Raw genomic sequence first — 16,816 nt, 5'->3', positions numbered from 1 at the left:
GATGTGCTGATTTTAAAATGTTCATCTTTAGTAGCTGCTGTTTAACTTCCTCTTGAGATACTAGTGGAATGGAAAGAGTGTTATCATGTGATACAACTACATCATCCGCCACAGGGGCTTTGGCATCTTGGATGATTTGATAATGCTGTTTGTCTACCAGGAGAATCTGAACAGGGGACAAGAGGGAGTGACCTGAAGAAGAAGAAGAACCAGGTTTTCATCCTGCCCTGCCCTTTCTTCCTATGGTATGTCATTGTTTTGTTCCCTATCTTTTTCACAGAGGTCTGAACAGGTTTACCAATACCATACTCTTTACAGATGTTTCCTCAAACAATGCGGTGAACATCTAGACATTTCCTAATTTCTGCACATTTTGCTATTCATTTTCCAATTAATTAGATGCTGCCCGAATCGATCCAAGGCACTTCTGTCTCTCTCCTATCTTTCCCTTTTGAGTGTATGATGTAGTGGCATCTGAAGACATAAAGTGTTGACTGACATTGAATATTTCATGTTTCAGAGTAGCAGCCATGTTAGTCTGTATTCGTAAAAAGAAAAGGAGTACTTGTGGCACCTTAGAGACTAACAAATTTAGTGATAATAAATAAATAAATTTGTTAGTCTCTAAGGTGCCACAAGTACTCCTTTTCTTTTTGTGAATATTTCATGAAATTTGTGTCACCAATGTGACATATTAGTGGCTTTGTAAACTTCCAGCTCTATGTAGGGATAAAAAAACTCATTCAATACTTTTCAAATAGTTTAGGCAACTGCTCAGAGAGACAGGAAGTATTGCAGGGTCTTTTTTTTTAAAAAAAAATGGAGAAGATATAATTGAAGTAAAAAAGTATATGTGTGTGGAGTGGTGGCCATCTCTTTCCTGTTTCCCTCTGTGTTTTTTCACTATGCAACTAACCCTGGAATGGAGGTGGTGAGCCATAGTCTGTGAACAGAGGAATGGTGAATAGGAGAAGCCCAACACATAGGAACTGGATGGGCCATTAGGACATAAATGTTATATCTTATCACATTTGCATATGCACATTTCCTGGACTTACCAGGCACAGCTGTCAGCAGTGAAGAAGCTAATGGTTAAAAAACCACAATGGCCCAGCTGGAAATATTGAGTGTGCGCATCCACCTTTGGAAGTCAGCCCTTACAATGTTAGTAAATTATAGTAAACAAAAAAATTCAACATCCTCAGACACTGTGTGGGCTGGAAGGAATTTAAGAGATGAGCTCACATTGTGAGTGGAGAGGGGTGGGGCAGACGGAGGGCTTTAAAGGCACAGCTCTTCAATTGTTGTGATTTGAAGTGAAGGGATTTCAGGTGGCTGAAGAGGAAGCTGAGAGAGGTCAGGGTATGACACGATGAGTTGGAAAGAGCTGACTCACCTTCTCTCCGGGTTGCCCCTTTAGTCCCTGGGTCAATTACACCAGTCGCAGCCGCATGCAAAAGGGTGAAGGGGGGAGAGAGAAAGAGACACAAACACAGGAATCAGTGTTAATGGCACACTAAACCCAAACACAAAACAACGCAACAAAAAACAGGTCACAGACACTGACGCATGCTCTGTTTAAGGTTCACACACAAGCACAATGACCCTTGCTTCTCCCCCTACCACTGCCCTCAAGATCAGCTGTCTTGGCAGTATCTCCGAGGAAGAGCAGCTGAGAGAGGTGGCAGCTGAAACTGGGTTTTCAGCCAGCGTGAGAAAATCAATTCTTGATTTTAACAAGTGGTGGTGGTGGTGGGGAAACTGAAGCTGTGTGTTAGTGATAAGCTCGCCATAGTTAGCAAGGCTGTCTCAGAGTTCAGAGACATCAGCTCACAAGTAAGTGAGGCAGGAGCAACAGACCTCACAAGGAACCTTGGCACAGCCGCCACCAGGGATGATAGTCCTCGGGTGGGATTAGCCATGGTGGTCAGAACATGACCAACATCTTTGGCTGAAGATGGACTTGGCTAACAGTCAGTCCACACTGGCCAAGTGGCAGGAGTTCCTGGCCAGCCTTTCAGTGTGTGGGACAGGAGGGTCATTGAGGAAAGGCAGAGGAGGATAAATGGATGAATGTGCTGGGAAGAAGGTATCTGACTGAATGGGAGGGTGGGGCAGGGGAAATATGTTTAATCGACAGTCTTCATTACTGAAACAGTAATAAAATATTTATTTTTTTCTCTTCTCTTTCTCTTCTGCCTGGCTCAAAGAGGGGGAATTAGATATAATATATGGCCTGGCTATGTGAAATCTGTGGGGTAAATGTGCAAAATACATGTAAGTCTTACATACTGAAATATGTTTAATATATTAAGTCACTTCAGGTAGGTTAATTACAATTAAAACAGGCCTGTTTTATGGTAGGACCTTATTCTATCACCCTTATTCACTCTGAGGAGTAACCTACTACATGTGTAGTCTCACTGATTTCAGTGGAACTACTCACAGAGTAAGGCTTCACTTAGTATAAGAACAGCAAAGCTGGGTCTTCAATGAACGGAGTATGTAGGCTTTAAACAGGGGCTCATCTGGAAGTGTTGTGATCTATGTTACCCACCAAAAGTCTCAAGTTTGATTACTAGCTCGTCTTTCACTACTCTGGCGATTGGCAGGGGCTGGCATTTCTGCAGAGCCAGCTTCCTCTGCCTCTCAGAGGCCTCCTAGCAGGGTCTAAGGGCAGTTTTACTCAGTTCCCCTCTTCTAGTGCATACAAATAAGCAGAAAATTAGAAAGACACCATGAATTTTGGTCTGTCTTCCATCTCTGTCTAGAGCAGTGATCCTCATAAACTGCACTACCTTGCATTATATCCTGTTGTGCCACATTACTGAAAGCAGCAGTTACTTACAAAGTAATGCTGTCATGGCAACACAACTAGGGTTGCCAGACAGCAAATGTGAAAAAACGGGATGAGGATGGTGGGTAATAGGAGCCTATATAAGAAAAAGACCCAAAAATCAGGATTGTCCCTATAAAATCGGAACATCTGGTCACCCTAAACACAACATCAAACCAGAAGGGCATTGTGAACATGTACTAGCATTGCTTGAATCACCCTGAGTCTGGCAATACAGTAATAATCCCCTCAGGCATGCCAGGCTCCAATACCAATGAAGCATTTGGAGGAGACCTTACTGGAGAGAGAAAGTTACCCAGCGGTATCGCTAAGGAAGTCTAAACATAGTACATAAAATATAATGGAGCCATAAAACCCTCCCATACTTTGGGGGCTTGGATTAATTGGGACTCAAATCTGAATTACCCTGGCTCATGAGGTTTGTAAAAGCCAAGCCACCCCAAGTTATGCCCACCCTACCTGTGGAATTCGTTGACCCTTTTTCTATATTTTTTCCATCACTGCTGATGGCAGTGAGTAGCTGGTTATGTCATTAATATTTATAAATGCATTGAAGATGTAAAGAGTCATTTAATGTCAATAATTGTTAATTGTTAATAATATTTGTTGTATCTGTATGTAAAAAGAGAACCTCTCCTCGCTAATCAGTTTCCATAACAAACACTGTGGGCCAGATCCTGATGTAAATTCCATTGGCTTCAATGGAATTGCACTGATTTACACCAGCTGAGGATTTGGCTCTGGATGTGTAATCTCTTATGGCGTGACCACTTTAGCCACTCTATATTATAGCTGCCTGTGAAATTGCAGACATCAAACCCAGACACATCTCATTCATCCACATACAGCCATCCCAAAAGATATTTAAAGATGCAAAATGTTTGTGGGGAAGCTATCCAAACAGTAACTCAGGTGAGCTTAGATGTGGCAAGCTGAACAGCTGGGAACTGGCAAGGAGTGAAGGTAGCTAGCAACACAGTTTCCTCTCTCTGTCTGAAATGTGGGGTGGTCATAGGGCAGGTTTCTCAGCTAGAGAAAAGCATAAGGATTCAGGACCTATCCACAATTCAGAGTGAACTCAGTGGAATGTCACCTCACTCCTGAGGCTGTTATGTTGTCCTCTTTGGAAAGACATCAACATGTATGGGGAATAAAGAGAACAACTCCATGAAGAGGGAACACAAGGAACAGAAGGCAGAGCCACACAGTGCAAAGGTGTTTGGGGTGTTGATGTGATGCTGTATGACACGTGCTGCCCAGCCCTTCTTCAAAGTGTCACTGTTATTTTAAATGTATACTGTATGCCTGGAGGACCAAATTAGAGCCAATGTGCTGGGCAGACATTGTACATTCATAGGCTGAGAAAAGGCTACAAATGTTGTTTGATCTATATAATTTTTTTTCAGACAGACACATCTGCAGGGGGAGTTTGCCTCTCCTCGACTTTCAGAGGCACATAGGCAAGTACATTGCAGGCAGCAAGAAACCATTGGCAGCCCACTGCTTGGCACCACTTGAACCCACAGTGCTACAGGGAGCATTCTCAGAATGTAGCCAGGGCCTCCTTCTGAAGAGTCCAATTTGGATTTGGTTTCTGTATAGAAATGTCTCAGATAAGAGCCCCCTATAGACTTACCAAGGATTCGTGCCTCTGTTTTCTGGGTGGAGCCTGGTTACATCACAAATGATAGAACCTGCAGCCTAAAATTTCTAAACCTGGAAGCAGATCTGAGTAGCAGTTCATTCAGCTTTGTTCATGAGGGAAGCTGCTGCTTTTTCCCTTGTTGTACTCAAACCAGACCTTAAAATGGAGCAAGGGGCTGGGACAATCATTTCCCTGAAATAATGAAAGTATCACCCCAAATGACCCACAGGCATCCCAGCTTTTGGAAAAACGTGTGTCAGTCAGGTCAGGCAGATGCAAGAGGTTGTAACTCACCGGTCTTCCAGGGATCCCCATGGCGCCTTTGTCACCCTAACAATTAATGCAAAAATCAGACGGCAGTTGGAAACTGGTCATATACAAGACTACAAAATGGCACAAATTAGATGTCACATGTAGATAAATGTGTGTATCTTTGATTATTAATTGACTGAGGTATGTGTATGTAGGTGCACATATGTTGACACATGACATATACATATATTTAAAGCATGTTCATATGTTTGTATGTATCTTTGAACATATGTGTAAGCATGTGGGTATGGATGTGTATGTAAGTTATCAGTATAACTCCTTGCTATATAGGCACAAGGAACCAACAAAGCACAACCATTTAGAAAGGAAAAAGAGGCAAGAGTTTGTAATCCAACTATGAGTCTAATCATAATTTCAACACTTTCTATAATCCAGCTGCTGGGAAACTGCTCCCTTCAGTACCTAATTATCACATTTTTCTCTTTCTTTCCAAGGAAATGTGAATGGTAGCTATTTATTTATAGAGCTGTTATCACTTAAGACAGAACTCTCAGAGACCATGAATAGGTTCACATTTTCCAGTAGTCCAGAAAAGGGAACGCTATACTAATGTGGATAACGAGCTAACACAGGAAATGGTGTGTCTAGCACACTGTATATTAATGGCTGTGTTCCATGTCACTTAACTATACAGAATGCTACCCAGTGCATCTTTAGGGTGTGAAAATCATTAAGTGAGGTTGCATGAATGTGCCTGCCTAAGAATGTATGAGACGATACTTGAACTGAATGGCAAAGACACATGGACACAAAGCCATTGGCATAGTCTTAGCCATTTTTATAGATTTTAGTTCTGAGTCTATATTTAAATTTAACTATAGAGTTTAAAAAAATTCTGTATTTTTGGTCACAAAAAGTGAACGCTATGCAGACTTAGAGAGCAGTATGCTGATGCTCAGAAGATACAGAAATATTTATGATGTCCATTGTTTTGTGGATTTCACTGCACATTTTGCAAAAATGACATTGTAAAATCTCTCAGTATTGTTTCTGATCACCAATTTGTTTTTTTCTTAAGTTTCACTATGAAAAAAATCAATGTTTCTGTTGTACTTTCTCATATATTTTCACTGTAATACTGTTTTCTGAGGAGATTGATTTCTGCAGCACCCGACAAGAACATAGACAATGTAGGAGGCTGACTCAAGGCTGAGGGGAAAACAACCCTAACTGTGTCACCTACATGAAACCGTTGAGCTTCTTCTGTCATTATCCCTTTAATCATGGCAATGGGCCAGAACCTTAGTGCTGTGTCCATAGTGATCAGTAGAAGTTAGGGATACATACTGATTACACAGGTAATTCTGCTGAGGAAAATAATCTTTGATGTTGGTAAATGTTCAGAAATTCTTTTTTTCCCCCCCTAGCAGTGTCTGTAATCAAATGAGAATATAAAACAATACTGATGGTCATTTTTCTACTGGTGCCTGCCAAATCGCTCTGCTATCCAGTGATGGAACTGCAAAAAGCAGTGTGGAGAAAAAGCAAAATGGAGAACACAGTCTTGAAATCTGGGGAGTGGGTCAGTTCCAGGGGAGTGGGCCAGTTCTCGCCATTCAAGGAATGCATTTTGTTGCCACTGTTGCTCAGTAACCTTTCTTCGCTCCCTGACTGATGTGCATAGTATTACTTTAGATTAATGTTCTAAATACACTTCACTATGCACAAGATTTAAATGTAAAGAGTTAAAAAGTATTTAGAGGTTTAACAACTCCATAGTTATAGACAAATACTATTCCATAATCAATGGGCATTTCTTTCACATACATGTTTTGATAAATCAAAAGCCATATCTCTGCTGCAACAGTTATACAAAGCAGCTTGATTAAAATTACATAGATGGTATGGACTGCAAAGTAAAAGGAGATAATATCTATTTCATCCCATTCTGTTTTTTATACTGCGCCCATCAACATGCTATTTGATCAATCTCTCTCTCTCTCTCTCTCTCTCTCTCTCTCTCTCTCTCTGTGTCTAGGTGCTGTACATGGTTTATTCAGAAAACAATGCAATTTCTCCATAAGGGACAGGAAATTCATAGCCTTGCTCTTTGATTTCTTGGCTTCTGCTTGGGAGCTTCCTGCTGAGTTTTCTTGTTCTTTAATTTGGACATTGCTTTCCTCTACAGCTGAGCTTGGTAACTTGTTATGAAAATGACAAGGGTCAAACTCTCATGATCTGTAGTGAAAGGGTGTTCCAGACTTTTGGATCTGTTGATGAGCAACTCTTCCTAGCTGTGCTGTGACTGGTATCTGACCACATAATGACTGATACTGTATAGGACTGAACTGTGTCTGATATTAGTCTGCACAGTGACTGGTACAGTACCTGATGTCAAAATGCCAAGTACCTCATCATGAAATGATGCATGAGTGCACTGTGTCTGGTATTTGACTACACAGTACTTAGGGTCTTCTAAACAATACTAGCAGGGGGGAAATGATCCCAGTGGTATAGTAAATAAATGCCAGATGTTTATGAGAAAGAGTTGTCTATGATGTGAAGCCAGGAAATACACTCTATTGTGGATAATACTTACGTCCTGCACTGTATGCTAGCATTGTATTCATAGCCACACTGCCTGCCTGCCTGCTGTATTTCTAAAGTGGCTATTGTTTTAGTATCCAAGCACCAAACAGTTATGAAGAAAAACAGTTTTGAGTGGTCTTAAAAGATGTTTTATTCTCTCCTTTCCTCAGGCAGTATGTGGATTTGTTTTTGTTTTTTGTTTTTTTTTGTGGAAGTCATTGCTGAGGAGATTTCATCCAAAGGTGGTATATGTTGGGATCAGAGTGTGGTCAGGCTGTGGCTTGGTCCGATCTCCTCTGGCAAAGAGTTTCATTCCTGAGTCCTGTTGCTGAGAATGCTTGGTCCCTGATCCTGAAAGACTTATCCTGAGTCTCTCCTGTACAGGATCCTCACTGGCTTGGATGGTCTCGGACAGTAAGGCTACTCTGAAGTAATCTAACCCCGGATTGTAAAAGCCTTGTAAATTAGAGCCAAACCATGAGTTTGGGCCTTAGATGAAGGGGAAGCCAGCAGTTTCACACAGCACTTTGCATCGGCTTTTACTACTTGTGAGGTGGGACACTGTGCTGCACCAATTGCAGCCTTCATGAGACAGTTACAGTCAGCCCCAGGTAGCATGAATAGAATAATGTAACCTGAAGGCAATGAAAACATGGACCACGGTCTAAGAAGAGAGGGAACAGCATCCTGACCCACCAAAAATGGAACAAAGGAATTCCTTGCTACTGTCGCAATCAGTATGTCCATGAGTAGTGATGAGTCCACCACCAAGGATCTGCACTGCTTTGATGATATGTGGCCTGCTGCCCTCAGATGATGGTGAGTGCTGGCAATGGGTCTGGTGCTGGTTGTTCAGCTGGTTCTGGTTCTGGGACTGGCTCTGTTTGGGTCTCTGGGACTGGATCCATGACTGCTGTTGCCAGACATTGGCCTGGGGTCCGGGTCCATCACCTCTGACCAGGTCCTGGTAGCAGTTTCTGGAACAGATCTAGGCATGACGGCTTGTTTAGCCTGGCTGCGAGTGACCATTCCCATCCTCTTGGCTAGCTTCACACGATTGGCCAAGTCTTCCCCCAACAGCATGGGGATGGGATAATCATCATAGACTACAAAAGTCCACGTTCCTGACCAGCCCTTGTACTGGACAGGCAACTTGGCTGTAGGCAAATTGAAAGAGTTGGACTTGAAGGGTTGAATTGTCACTTGCATCTCTGGGTCGATTAAATTAGGGTACACTAAGGAAGCATGGATAGCCAACACTTGTGCTCTGGTGTCCCTCCACACGGTGACCTTCTTCCCACTCATACTCACAGTTTCCCTCTGCTCCAAGGGTATCTGGAAGGTATCTGGGCCTGAGAACCTCTGGTGTGATTCCGGAGCAGTGAACTATAATCTGTTGGGGTTCTTGGGGCAGTTGGCTTTCGCATGCCCTGGCTCGTTACATTTAAAACATCGTCCAGCTGACGGATCACTGGGACGAGGTGGGTTGCTGGAGAATGGTGTGGCAGGACGATAAGGTGTCTGGAGTATTCCTTGGTGTGTAGTTGGAGCCTTGGGCTGCCCCAGGTAGTAAGGTGTGGTCTGAGGGTGTCCCTTCTGGTATCCGCTCCAACTGCGACCAGGGTTGTTCCTCTCTCCTCCCTCCACCCATTTTGTTCCGACTTGCCCCGCTTCTCTGGCAGTCTGGGACTGCTCATATCGATCAGCGTAAGAAGCAAGACTTTCTGCTGAGTCCATTTCCTTATCCCATAAACACTGTTTTATTTCCTCCTTGGACATATTCAGGAATTGTTCCTGAGCTATCAAATCACACATTCCGTTAAAGCTAGTGACACCCCTTCCTTGGACCCATTTATCTAACAGATCCTTCATCTGGTTTAGATAAGCCACATTACTTAGTCCAGGCCCTCTCTTAAGGGTTCGAAATTTTACTCTGTACATTTCAGATGTAATTTGAAATTGCTTTAAAACCAAATCCTTGAACTTATTATAGTCAGAAGCCGTATCAATAGGCAACTTATTGAATATGTCCAGAGCTTTTCCAGTCAATTTTGCGACCAATGTGGTCATCTTGTGAGCTTCAGGAATTTTATGGAGAGTGCACAGTCTCTCAAAGGTGAGAAAATATTCAGCAATATCACTGGATTCATCATACTGTGGACATAGTCGCTCCCATTTGTGGATTGTTGGGGAAGGATTGTTAGGGTTATCCAGTAGATTCCGCTCAGCCCTTACCTTCTCCATCTCCAGTTCATGCTTCTTCTCTTTTTCCTTTTCCTCCATTTCTTTTTCCTTTGCCTCCATAGCTCTCCTGTGAGCAGCCTCTTGGTTCTTTTCTGCCTCTATAGCTCTCTTGTGGGCAGCCTCTTGGTTTTTTTCTGCCTCTTTTGCTGCCTCCATTTCTTTGTCCTTTGCCTCCATAGCTCTCCTGGGAGCAGCCTCTTGGTTCTTTTCTGCCTCTATAGCTCTCTTGTGGGCAGCCTCTAGGGCTTTTTCTACCTCTTTTGCTGCCTCCAGTCTGGTTAACTCCAATTTGTGTTGTGCCTTGGTTTCTGTCATGTTTGCCTCTCTATTTTTAACTAACTTTACACCCGAGAGTTAGAAATAAAACAAACAAAAAACTTGGCTTGTAAAATTTTGCTGTGCTGTAACCAGATACCTATGTTCTCTGATAGTGATTGTCAGCCTACAGAAAAATCCTTTAAAAAAAAAGCCTAACACCTTTGTCTCCAGGCAAATAGACAGAAAACCCCTTTAGTTGCTCTTAGGTAAAAAAAAACTTCTTCAGGTCTGTGAAGACTTGTGAATTTCCCTGCAGGAGGTTAACTATCCTCCCTTTAGGTAGAGAAAACTCCAGCTCACAAAAGACAATTCCCTTTTGTCTTTGCTCTGGCCCCCAAGCAGAGACAAAAAAAACTCTAACTGCTTTCAGCTGAAAACCTGCTTTCCAGCAGCCCAAAGGAAAAAAAAATTCCTTTTTAAAAATCTGTGCTTCTTGTTCAAAAAATCTCAAATTGATCTCAAAATGATTTCAAGTTAATCCCACCGCTCTGCCACCATGTCAAGGTTTCTTCCCCAGTCTGAACTCTAGGGTACAGATGTGGGGACCTGCATGAAAACCCCCTAAGCTTATTTTTACCAGCTTAGGTTAAAATGTCCCCAAGGTACAAACTATTTTACCTTTTGCCCTGGGACTTTATTGCTGCCACCACCAAGTGTCTAACAAACATATAACAGGGAAAGAGCCCGCTTGGAAATGTCTTTCCCTCCAAAATCCTCCCAAACCCTACACCTGCTTTCCTGGGGAAGGCTTGATAAAAATCCTCACCAATTTGCATAGATGAACACAGACCCAAACCCTTGGATCTTAAGAACAATGAAAAAGCAATCAGGTTCTTAAAAGAAGAATTTTAATTAAAGAAAAAGTAAAAGAATCACCTCTGTAAAATCAGGATGGTAAATACCTTACAGGGTAATCAGATTCAAAACATAGAGAATCCCTTTAGGCAAAACCTTAAGTTATAAAAAGACACAAAAACAGGAATATACATTCCATTTAGCACAGCTTATTTTATCAGCCATTTAAACAAAACAGAATCTAACGCATATCTAGCTAGATTACTTACTAAGTTCTAAGACTCCATTCCTTTTCTGTTCCTGGCAAAAAACACACAGACAGATAGAACCTTTGTTTCTCCCCCCTCCAGCTTTGAAAATATCTTGTCTCCTCATTGGTCATTTTGGTCAGGTGCCAGCGAGGTTATCCTAGCTTCTTAACCCTTTTTACAGGTGAAAGGGTTTTTCCTCTAGCCAGGAGGGATTTTAAAGGTGTTTACCCTCCCTTTATATTTATGACAGTGAGTTTAGAATATTTTCTTCTTTTTGCTAATATTACTTCTGTGTCTCAGAATTTGAGTTTGAGCCAACTACTTTTCATCCATCTATTGATTTCTGCCCTGGAGATGGCTCAGGCTGCCACAGTGGAGAAAATATATTGATCCTAGCATCTAAAATCCTTATCACAATTTATCTCAGCAACAGACCATTGCTAATACTTCATTTTCATTTGGATTAAAGTTAGTTATAGATTTACAACTCCCTGAGAAGTTGGCTGGCACCATGTTGATTTAATTTTAACCAGTGATAATGGGACCGTTCACAAAAACAACCTTATGGGGGCAAAGAAACAAATTTTTGAGAACTTTAGGTTATAGACTGGCTTTTCTGTTTGAGGGGTGCTGAGAGGAGAGAGTGAAGCAGTGGCCATTGAGCAGAGGTTCCCTTTTGCTTGCATTGGCAGGCAAAGGGGAGCTGGAGACTGGACAACACCCCAAATCACTGTCTGTGCTCCCTTGGAAATGAGAAGCACCTCTGGGCACAGTACCCAGGCTGCCTGCCTTACACTCAGTGAAGTGCTAGGTCACCATTCTGCACGGCCCTTGCGTGGCTATGCACAGAAGTGGAGGAGGGGGAAAGAGGCTCCTGAGCTCTCTTCCCTGCCCAGAACACTTGCAAAAGGTGAAGCACGTAGCCCTCGGTGTAACTCAGAAGTCAATTTGACAATGTAATAAAGTTTCCCCTTCACTAGGAATACATTAAGAAACAGGTGGAGTGACTGGCCATAAACTGACTCTACTGTAGCCATGAGAAGAGATGGCTTGGTGTCCATTTAGTGTCTGAATTTCACTTCTCTGTGGTTTGACCTCTGTATGTCCCTCTCACCTCTACTTCCTGTATCAGCATGGATTAAATGGATGTTTCCTGCATCTCCCAAGCTCCTCCAGAGTTAAAATAAACAATCCAGATCACTGCAATATCCATCCTGGTATCTGCTTGAAATAGAACCTCCAGTCTTTCCTGGAAAGCCTGTAGGAATCTGAGCTTCTATCAGTGAGAGTACGATACAAATGTGGTTCTTAGATGGGGAAGGTGATTCATATTGGAAAAGTGATCTTAAAAGGCCACATGTTTCCCAAACACAAAAGAATCCTATAAAGAATGTGTTTCTTGGAACATTGTCCTGCCAAGGTCCTGTTGTTCCTATCCTATTGGGATCCATATCTCATTTACAACATGCTCTTCATCTAATTTAGTTTGACCACCGGAGACCACTACTACCTCCCAATTTACACAGCCTTGAGGCCTGCCTTTCAAATTACTGCCAGAGAGAGAAAGGGAGTGAACAAAAAGGAAATAACATGATAGAAAAAAGCTATTTACCGGAAGCCCTGGTCTTCCTGTAGGGCCCTGAAATAAAACAGAAAAGGCAACATTGGCACAAAAACTGGGGTAGGAGGTAGGGAAAGCACTAATTAAAAAGAAGAAATCCAGTATAAACAATGAGAAAACAGAACTGTTAAGTCATCAGAACAACTTTTGTACTAGCCCGATCTGATTGTTCCATTTTCCCAAACCATCTTTAAAGCTTTATTTCTATTTGGTATGTGTCTATCACAGAGATTCCCAAACTGGGGTCTGTAGGTAACTGGTATCCCATGAAGAGCTAGCTAGTGACATGTTTCTGAGTCTTCTCCTTGTTTCCATCTGATGAATATTAAATGTTCATGTACAGAATTTCTGGAGTTGCCATAGAGATATTGTATGATCATAACTGGGAGGGAAGGTATCTAAGATGTCGTTCACATTATGAAAAAATTTGAGAACCTCTGGACTAACACATAATCTTTCTTTCTTTCTTTCTTTCTTTCTTTCTTTCCAATTACACATCTACAGGTTGCTGGCTTTCAAATTACCCTATCTACATCAAAATTGGTAGAGAAATGACAGAATCTGCCCCAGGAAATTCAATGAGTCTAGGACCATTCTAATTTAACGTGTAATTTTAAGTCCCTTCAGTTGCTCTGACAGTATATGCCCAAGAAAGAATATAACTAGGGAGTGTTTTAATCTTCTCTGTTTCTCACTCTTTGGAATTCAGCCTTGCTAATCCTATTCACCACTGTCATGTATCAGAAACAGCCCTGCAAAAACATAGCCCCTCAGTTGGCACTAAATGGTACAGCATAAGAGCTGCTCCCATTTTGTTCAGCTCAGATGTCTGAAACTTCACATTTACACGATGTGAAATGTATAAAAAACTGAGATTTTTGGTGTGTCAGCATTTCTGAGTTGCTAGCTGAACTGACATATGTGAAACCAGCAGTGTGGGAATCTGTTCCACACATCATAAACTAGTTCCCATCCATTTTAATCAGAAAAAAATACTGGCGAAAATCTTCAGCATGTAAACACCAAGTGCTTTGCTTAAATATTTAACAGTGAAGTTATGCTTGCGATTTTTGAACTGCTATCAGTTGCAGTCCCTTAAAATCTCCTGGCATTCTTAGTGAGAATAGGGCGTGGTTACCCCAGGAAAAGTTCCACCTTGGCTAATTAAATTCAAGTCCACCTAATTTCATCTTGTTATTTCAATTGGCTACAGTATTCTCACTTCCTGTCCTAAACAGTTGTTTAAACAGACAGGTTAAGGGGTCAGAATAAGCTGGTATACAGTAGCATATTGTGTCATCACTTCTCTGGTGGTCCCATTTGTTTTTGCAGGATTTAAGCTTTCATTAGAATAGTAAGTTTCTAGCCCTTATTGTTTCAAAGAAAACCTGTGAACTGATGCAGTGCTGTCTTCCTCTGCCTACAGAGACTGCTTGAAAATTTTGCATTTGAGGGTTTGCGGGATCATATCTCAAAGGGAATACAAATCTGTTGTGTAGCAACTAGTTCTCCTTAAAATGTCCTCTGTAAATTGTTTTATAAGCCTTGTTGCTTAAGTCATAACAGAAAATGCAATTTTTACACTTACGGATAAAAGATGACTACTGGATATTTAACTGTCCAAGTCCCATTGCAGAGATCCAGTATGATTATTATGTTGTATATTAATGTAAAACAAGTTCCTTTATAAGGTCCAAAATGCAATAGTTACTGTATTCCTTTGTATCAATTAGTGTTTGTGGGAACATTCCTTCAGTCCGTGGAAGACTTTTTCTGATTCATACCCTTCAAGGTTTCTTAGCAATAATGAGTAACTAGGAACATTCTGGCAGTAGTTGGGACATTTTTCTGAAGTCTAAGTTGTCTGAGTTGAGTTTTTGCATTTGGCTAACATTTAGAAAGGAAGCTGTCTACACAAGTTTTCTTCGAAACTGATAATTGCACATCTAGGGCCAAACATTCAGCAACCATGGCTGAGTGGCAGAGAACAAGTTGCACAGGTATGTATGCAACATATATTTGCACCCGTTCTAAAAAAATATGTTGAATTCAGTGTATGGCATCCTATGCATGAAAATTGCACGCTGTTATCCTCATTTTTGTACGTGAAAATAGTTGGGAGTATTTCTAGCCCTTCATATTCACCATTTCTATCCTGTGAGCTTTCTCAATCCCATGCTGTGAGATTTCAGAATTGTGCAGAGCTATATGGGTGTGTCTGTGAAATCCCACTAAGGATCCAGGCACTCTGACTGAATACAAAGGATATTTGGTGTTTGAGAGATTCTGGGAGATTTTAAAGGAAAACTTGTTTATAACATTGGGCATGGCATATGGGAGACAATGGTTACTGCTAATTTCCCCTCAAGCCCCCTTCGCCCCATTACCATCAGGTGCAAACTTCGCAAACGCACTGGAACTTTGGTACTTACAGGAGGACCTGAAATAAAGAAGAAGGAAAATAAACAGTTATTAGTGCTGTTATATAATAAATCCTGAAGATAAAGTTTAGATGATCACTCCTTACATTGCACACTCTCTCGTTCTCTCTGTGGACTGGATTCTGATCTCACTTATTCTTGTTTTACACTCAAGTAATTCCATTGTTTTCAGTGAAGTCATCCTGATTTACGCCACTGAAAACAAGGTCAGAATCAGACCCCAAATTTCTCTCCTTCTCTCTGTTTTCTGCCTGTCTCTCACTCATTTTCATTTCAGGTTAATTGAAATCACTTTACTGCCAAGAGCAATGAATTACAAATTTGTGAAATTTGATTTTTAAAACCTGTGAGGGTAAATATGATGAAATAAAATCAAGATGTTGCATCATTTACAGGTAGGTTTAAAGATAGCTGAGTGTAGTGTGTCTGGTCAGAATCTCTTCTTGTCAGACAATCAATATCTCCTTTTACCATAATTAAATACATAATCCTTATATTTATTTTTGCTGAACACTTTCATCCAGGCTGTGGGTGCAATCCAGAAGTGATATGTTAGGTGGTATGAGAGGGACCTAACTTACACTAATTTATGCTCAGTTAAACTCCCTGGAACCTACTCACACTCTGCCAACATGTGAGGAAGGCTAAATTTGTTTAGTTTCCACAAGAAAGAGCTGTAAGAAGATATAAGAAAGGGTAAGCCAAAGTAGCTGCCATTCTGCTTGGACGTATGCCTTCTGGGTCTTCATCATTTAGAATCCCCTGCACATCAATAGAAGGTTTAAGGGAGTCTGAGTGTTAGAGGTGTAATATATACCACCTTAACCATCACTGTCTTCTGTTGTCAGTCTCTTCTAATTTCTTTTAAAGGAGGAATTTCTGATTTAATACTCTCTTCTCCTCCAGACAGTCAAGTTTAAAGTCAAAAGGTAAAGTGGAGGGACTCTACAGAAATGTCCTTCTCATGGTCCATTGGACATACATGGGTGATGTTATGTAGAGATGATCTCACTTGGGGAGAGAAGATAGAGAAAGGCCTGTGGCTTATTACAAATGTGCTCTAAAAAAAAGCCTGTCAAGCTTTCTCAGATCACATCCCTAAATTCCAGCTGCATATTTGTTGTGGACTAAATTCTGCCATTCATTACATGCACTAAGCTCCCACTGATGTCCTCAGGAGTTGCACTCATAACCTAAGGTGGAATTTGTTCCTATAAGTTCACACTATGGCTTGAATGGTGTCTCAGTCCTATATTGCAAAGAGGCTTGGGTTTTATTTAGATTCATGCTTTCCAAAATCATGCTATAGACTAACCCTCAAGCTTGGCCATACCATGTGGGTTTTTTTTTTATCATGGCTGCAGCACAGTTGGCAGCTAGAAAGTATTGATGCTAATCATGGTAAGGCTGTGCCAGCTATTAGCTATTGAGCTGATTCTGCAGCCCTTACTCATGTTGCTTGTTCTTACTTGTGCAATTTACTCCAAAGGGGATGTCTCACCTAAGTAAGGTTTACAGCATCTGCACCCTTTTACAATCACAAGGACAAACCATCATGTGGACAGAATTTAAATCCATTTATTCACTTCCAAGTACATCCCTTTTTAATGAGTTTTGTGCCTTCTTGGGCAACAGCCTGGCCTTCTGGAACTTGTTGCCTTTGAGAAAATAATAATAAAATCCAACAGCCCAGCAAATGCCATCAAATAGCAACTGTCCTCAATCTAGAAGTTGCATCTAATTTATGCTCCCCGTTTCTGTTAAAAGCTTTAAGCAATTTGT

The 16,816-nt window shown here is 41.3% G+C and overlaps 1 protein-coding gene across 8 annotated transcripts in view; it reads right to left on the bottom strand.

Moving 5' to 3' along the window:
• COL13A1 (collagen type XIII alpha 1 chain) overlaps positions 1 to 16,816 on the bottom strand; it is a 171,649-nt gene that overhangs the window by 96,536 nt on the left and 58,297 nt on the right. For 7 of the 8 annotated variants that reach the window (XM_043518958.1, XM_043518960.1, XM_038410027.2 and 4 more), the window contains exons 3-6: positions 15,026 to 15,033; positions 12,585 to 12,611; positions 4,797 to 4,832; positions 1,397 to 1,423 (exon numbers count right to left, since the gene is read on the bottom strand). In XM_043518958.1, the coding sequence (XP_043374893.1) occupies positions 1,397 to 1,423; positions 4,797 to 4,832; positions 12,585 to 12,611; positions 15,026 to 15,033 (98 nt within the window). The remainder of the gene's footprint in view (positions 1 to 1,396; positions 1,424 to 4,796; positions 4,833 to 12,584; positions 12,612 to 15,025; positions 15,034 to 16,816) is intronic. The other variant, XM_043518959.1, reaches the window with a different exon arrangement.

The sequence above is a fragment of the Dermochelys coriacea genome, chromosome 7, assembly GCF_009764565.3.
Source record: "Dermochelys coriacea isolate rDerCor1 chromosome 7, rDerCor1.pri.v4, whole genome shotgun sequence".
NCBI classification, from domain to species: Eukaryota; Metazoa; Chordata; order Testudines; family Dermochelyidae; genus Dermochelys; species Dermochelys coriacea.
This window is presented reverse-complemented; position numbering and strand designations above follow the sequence as displayed.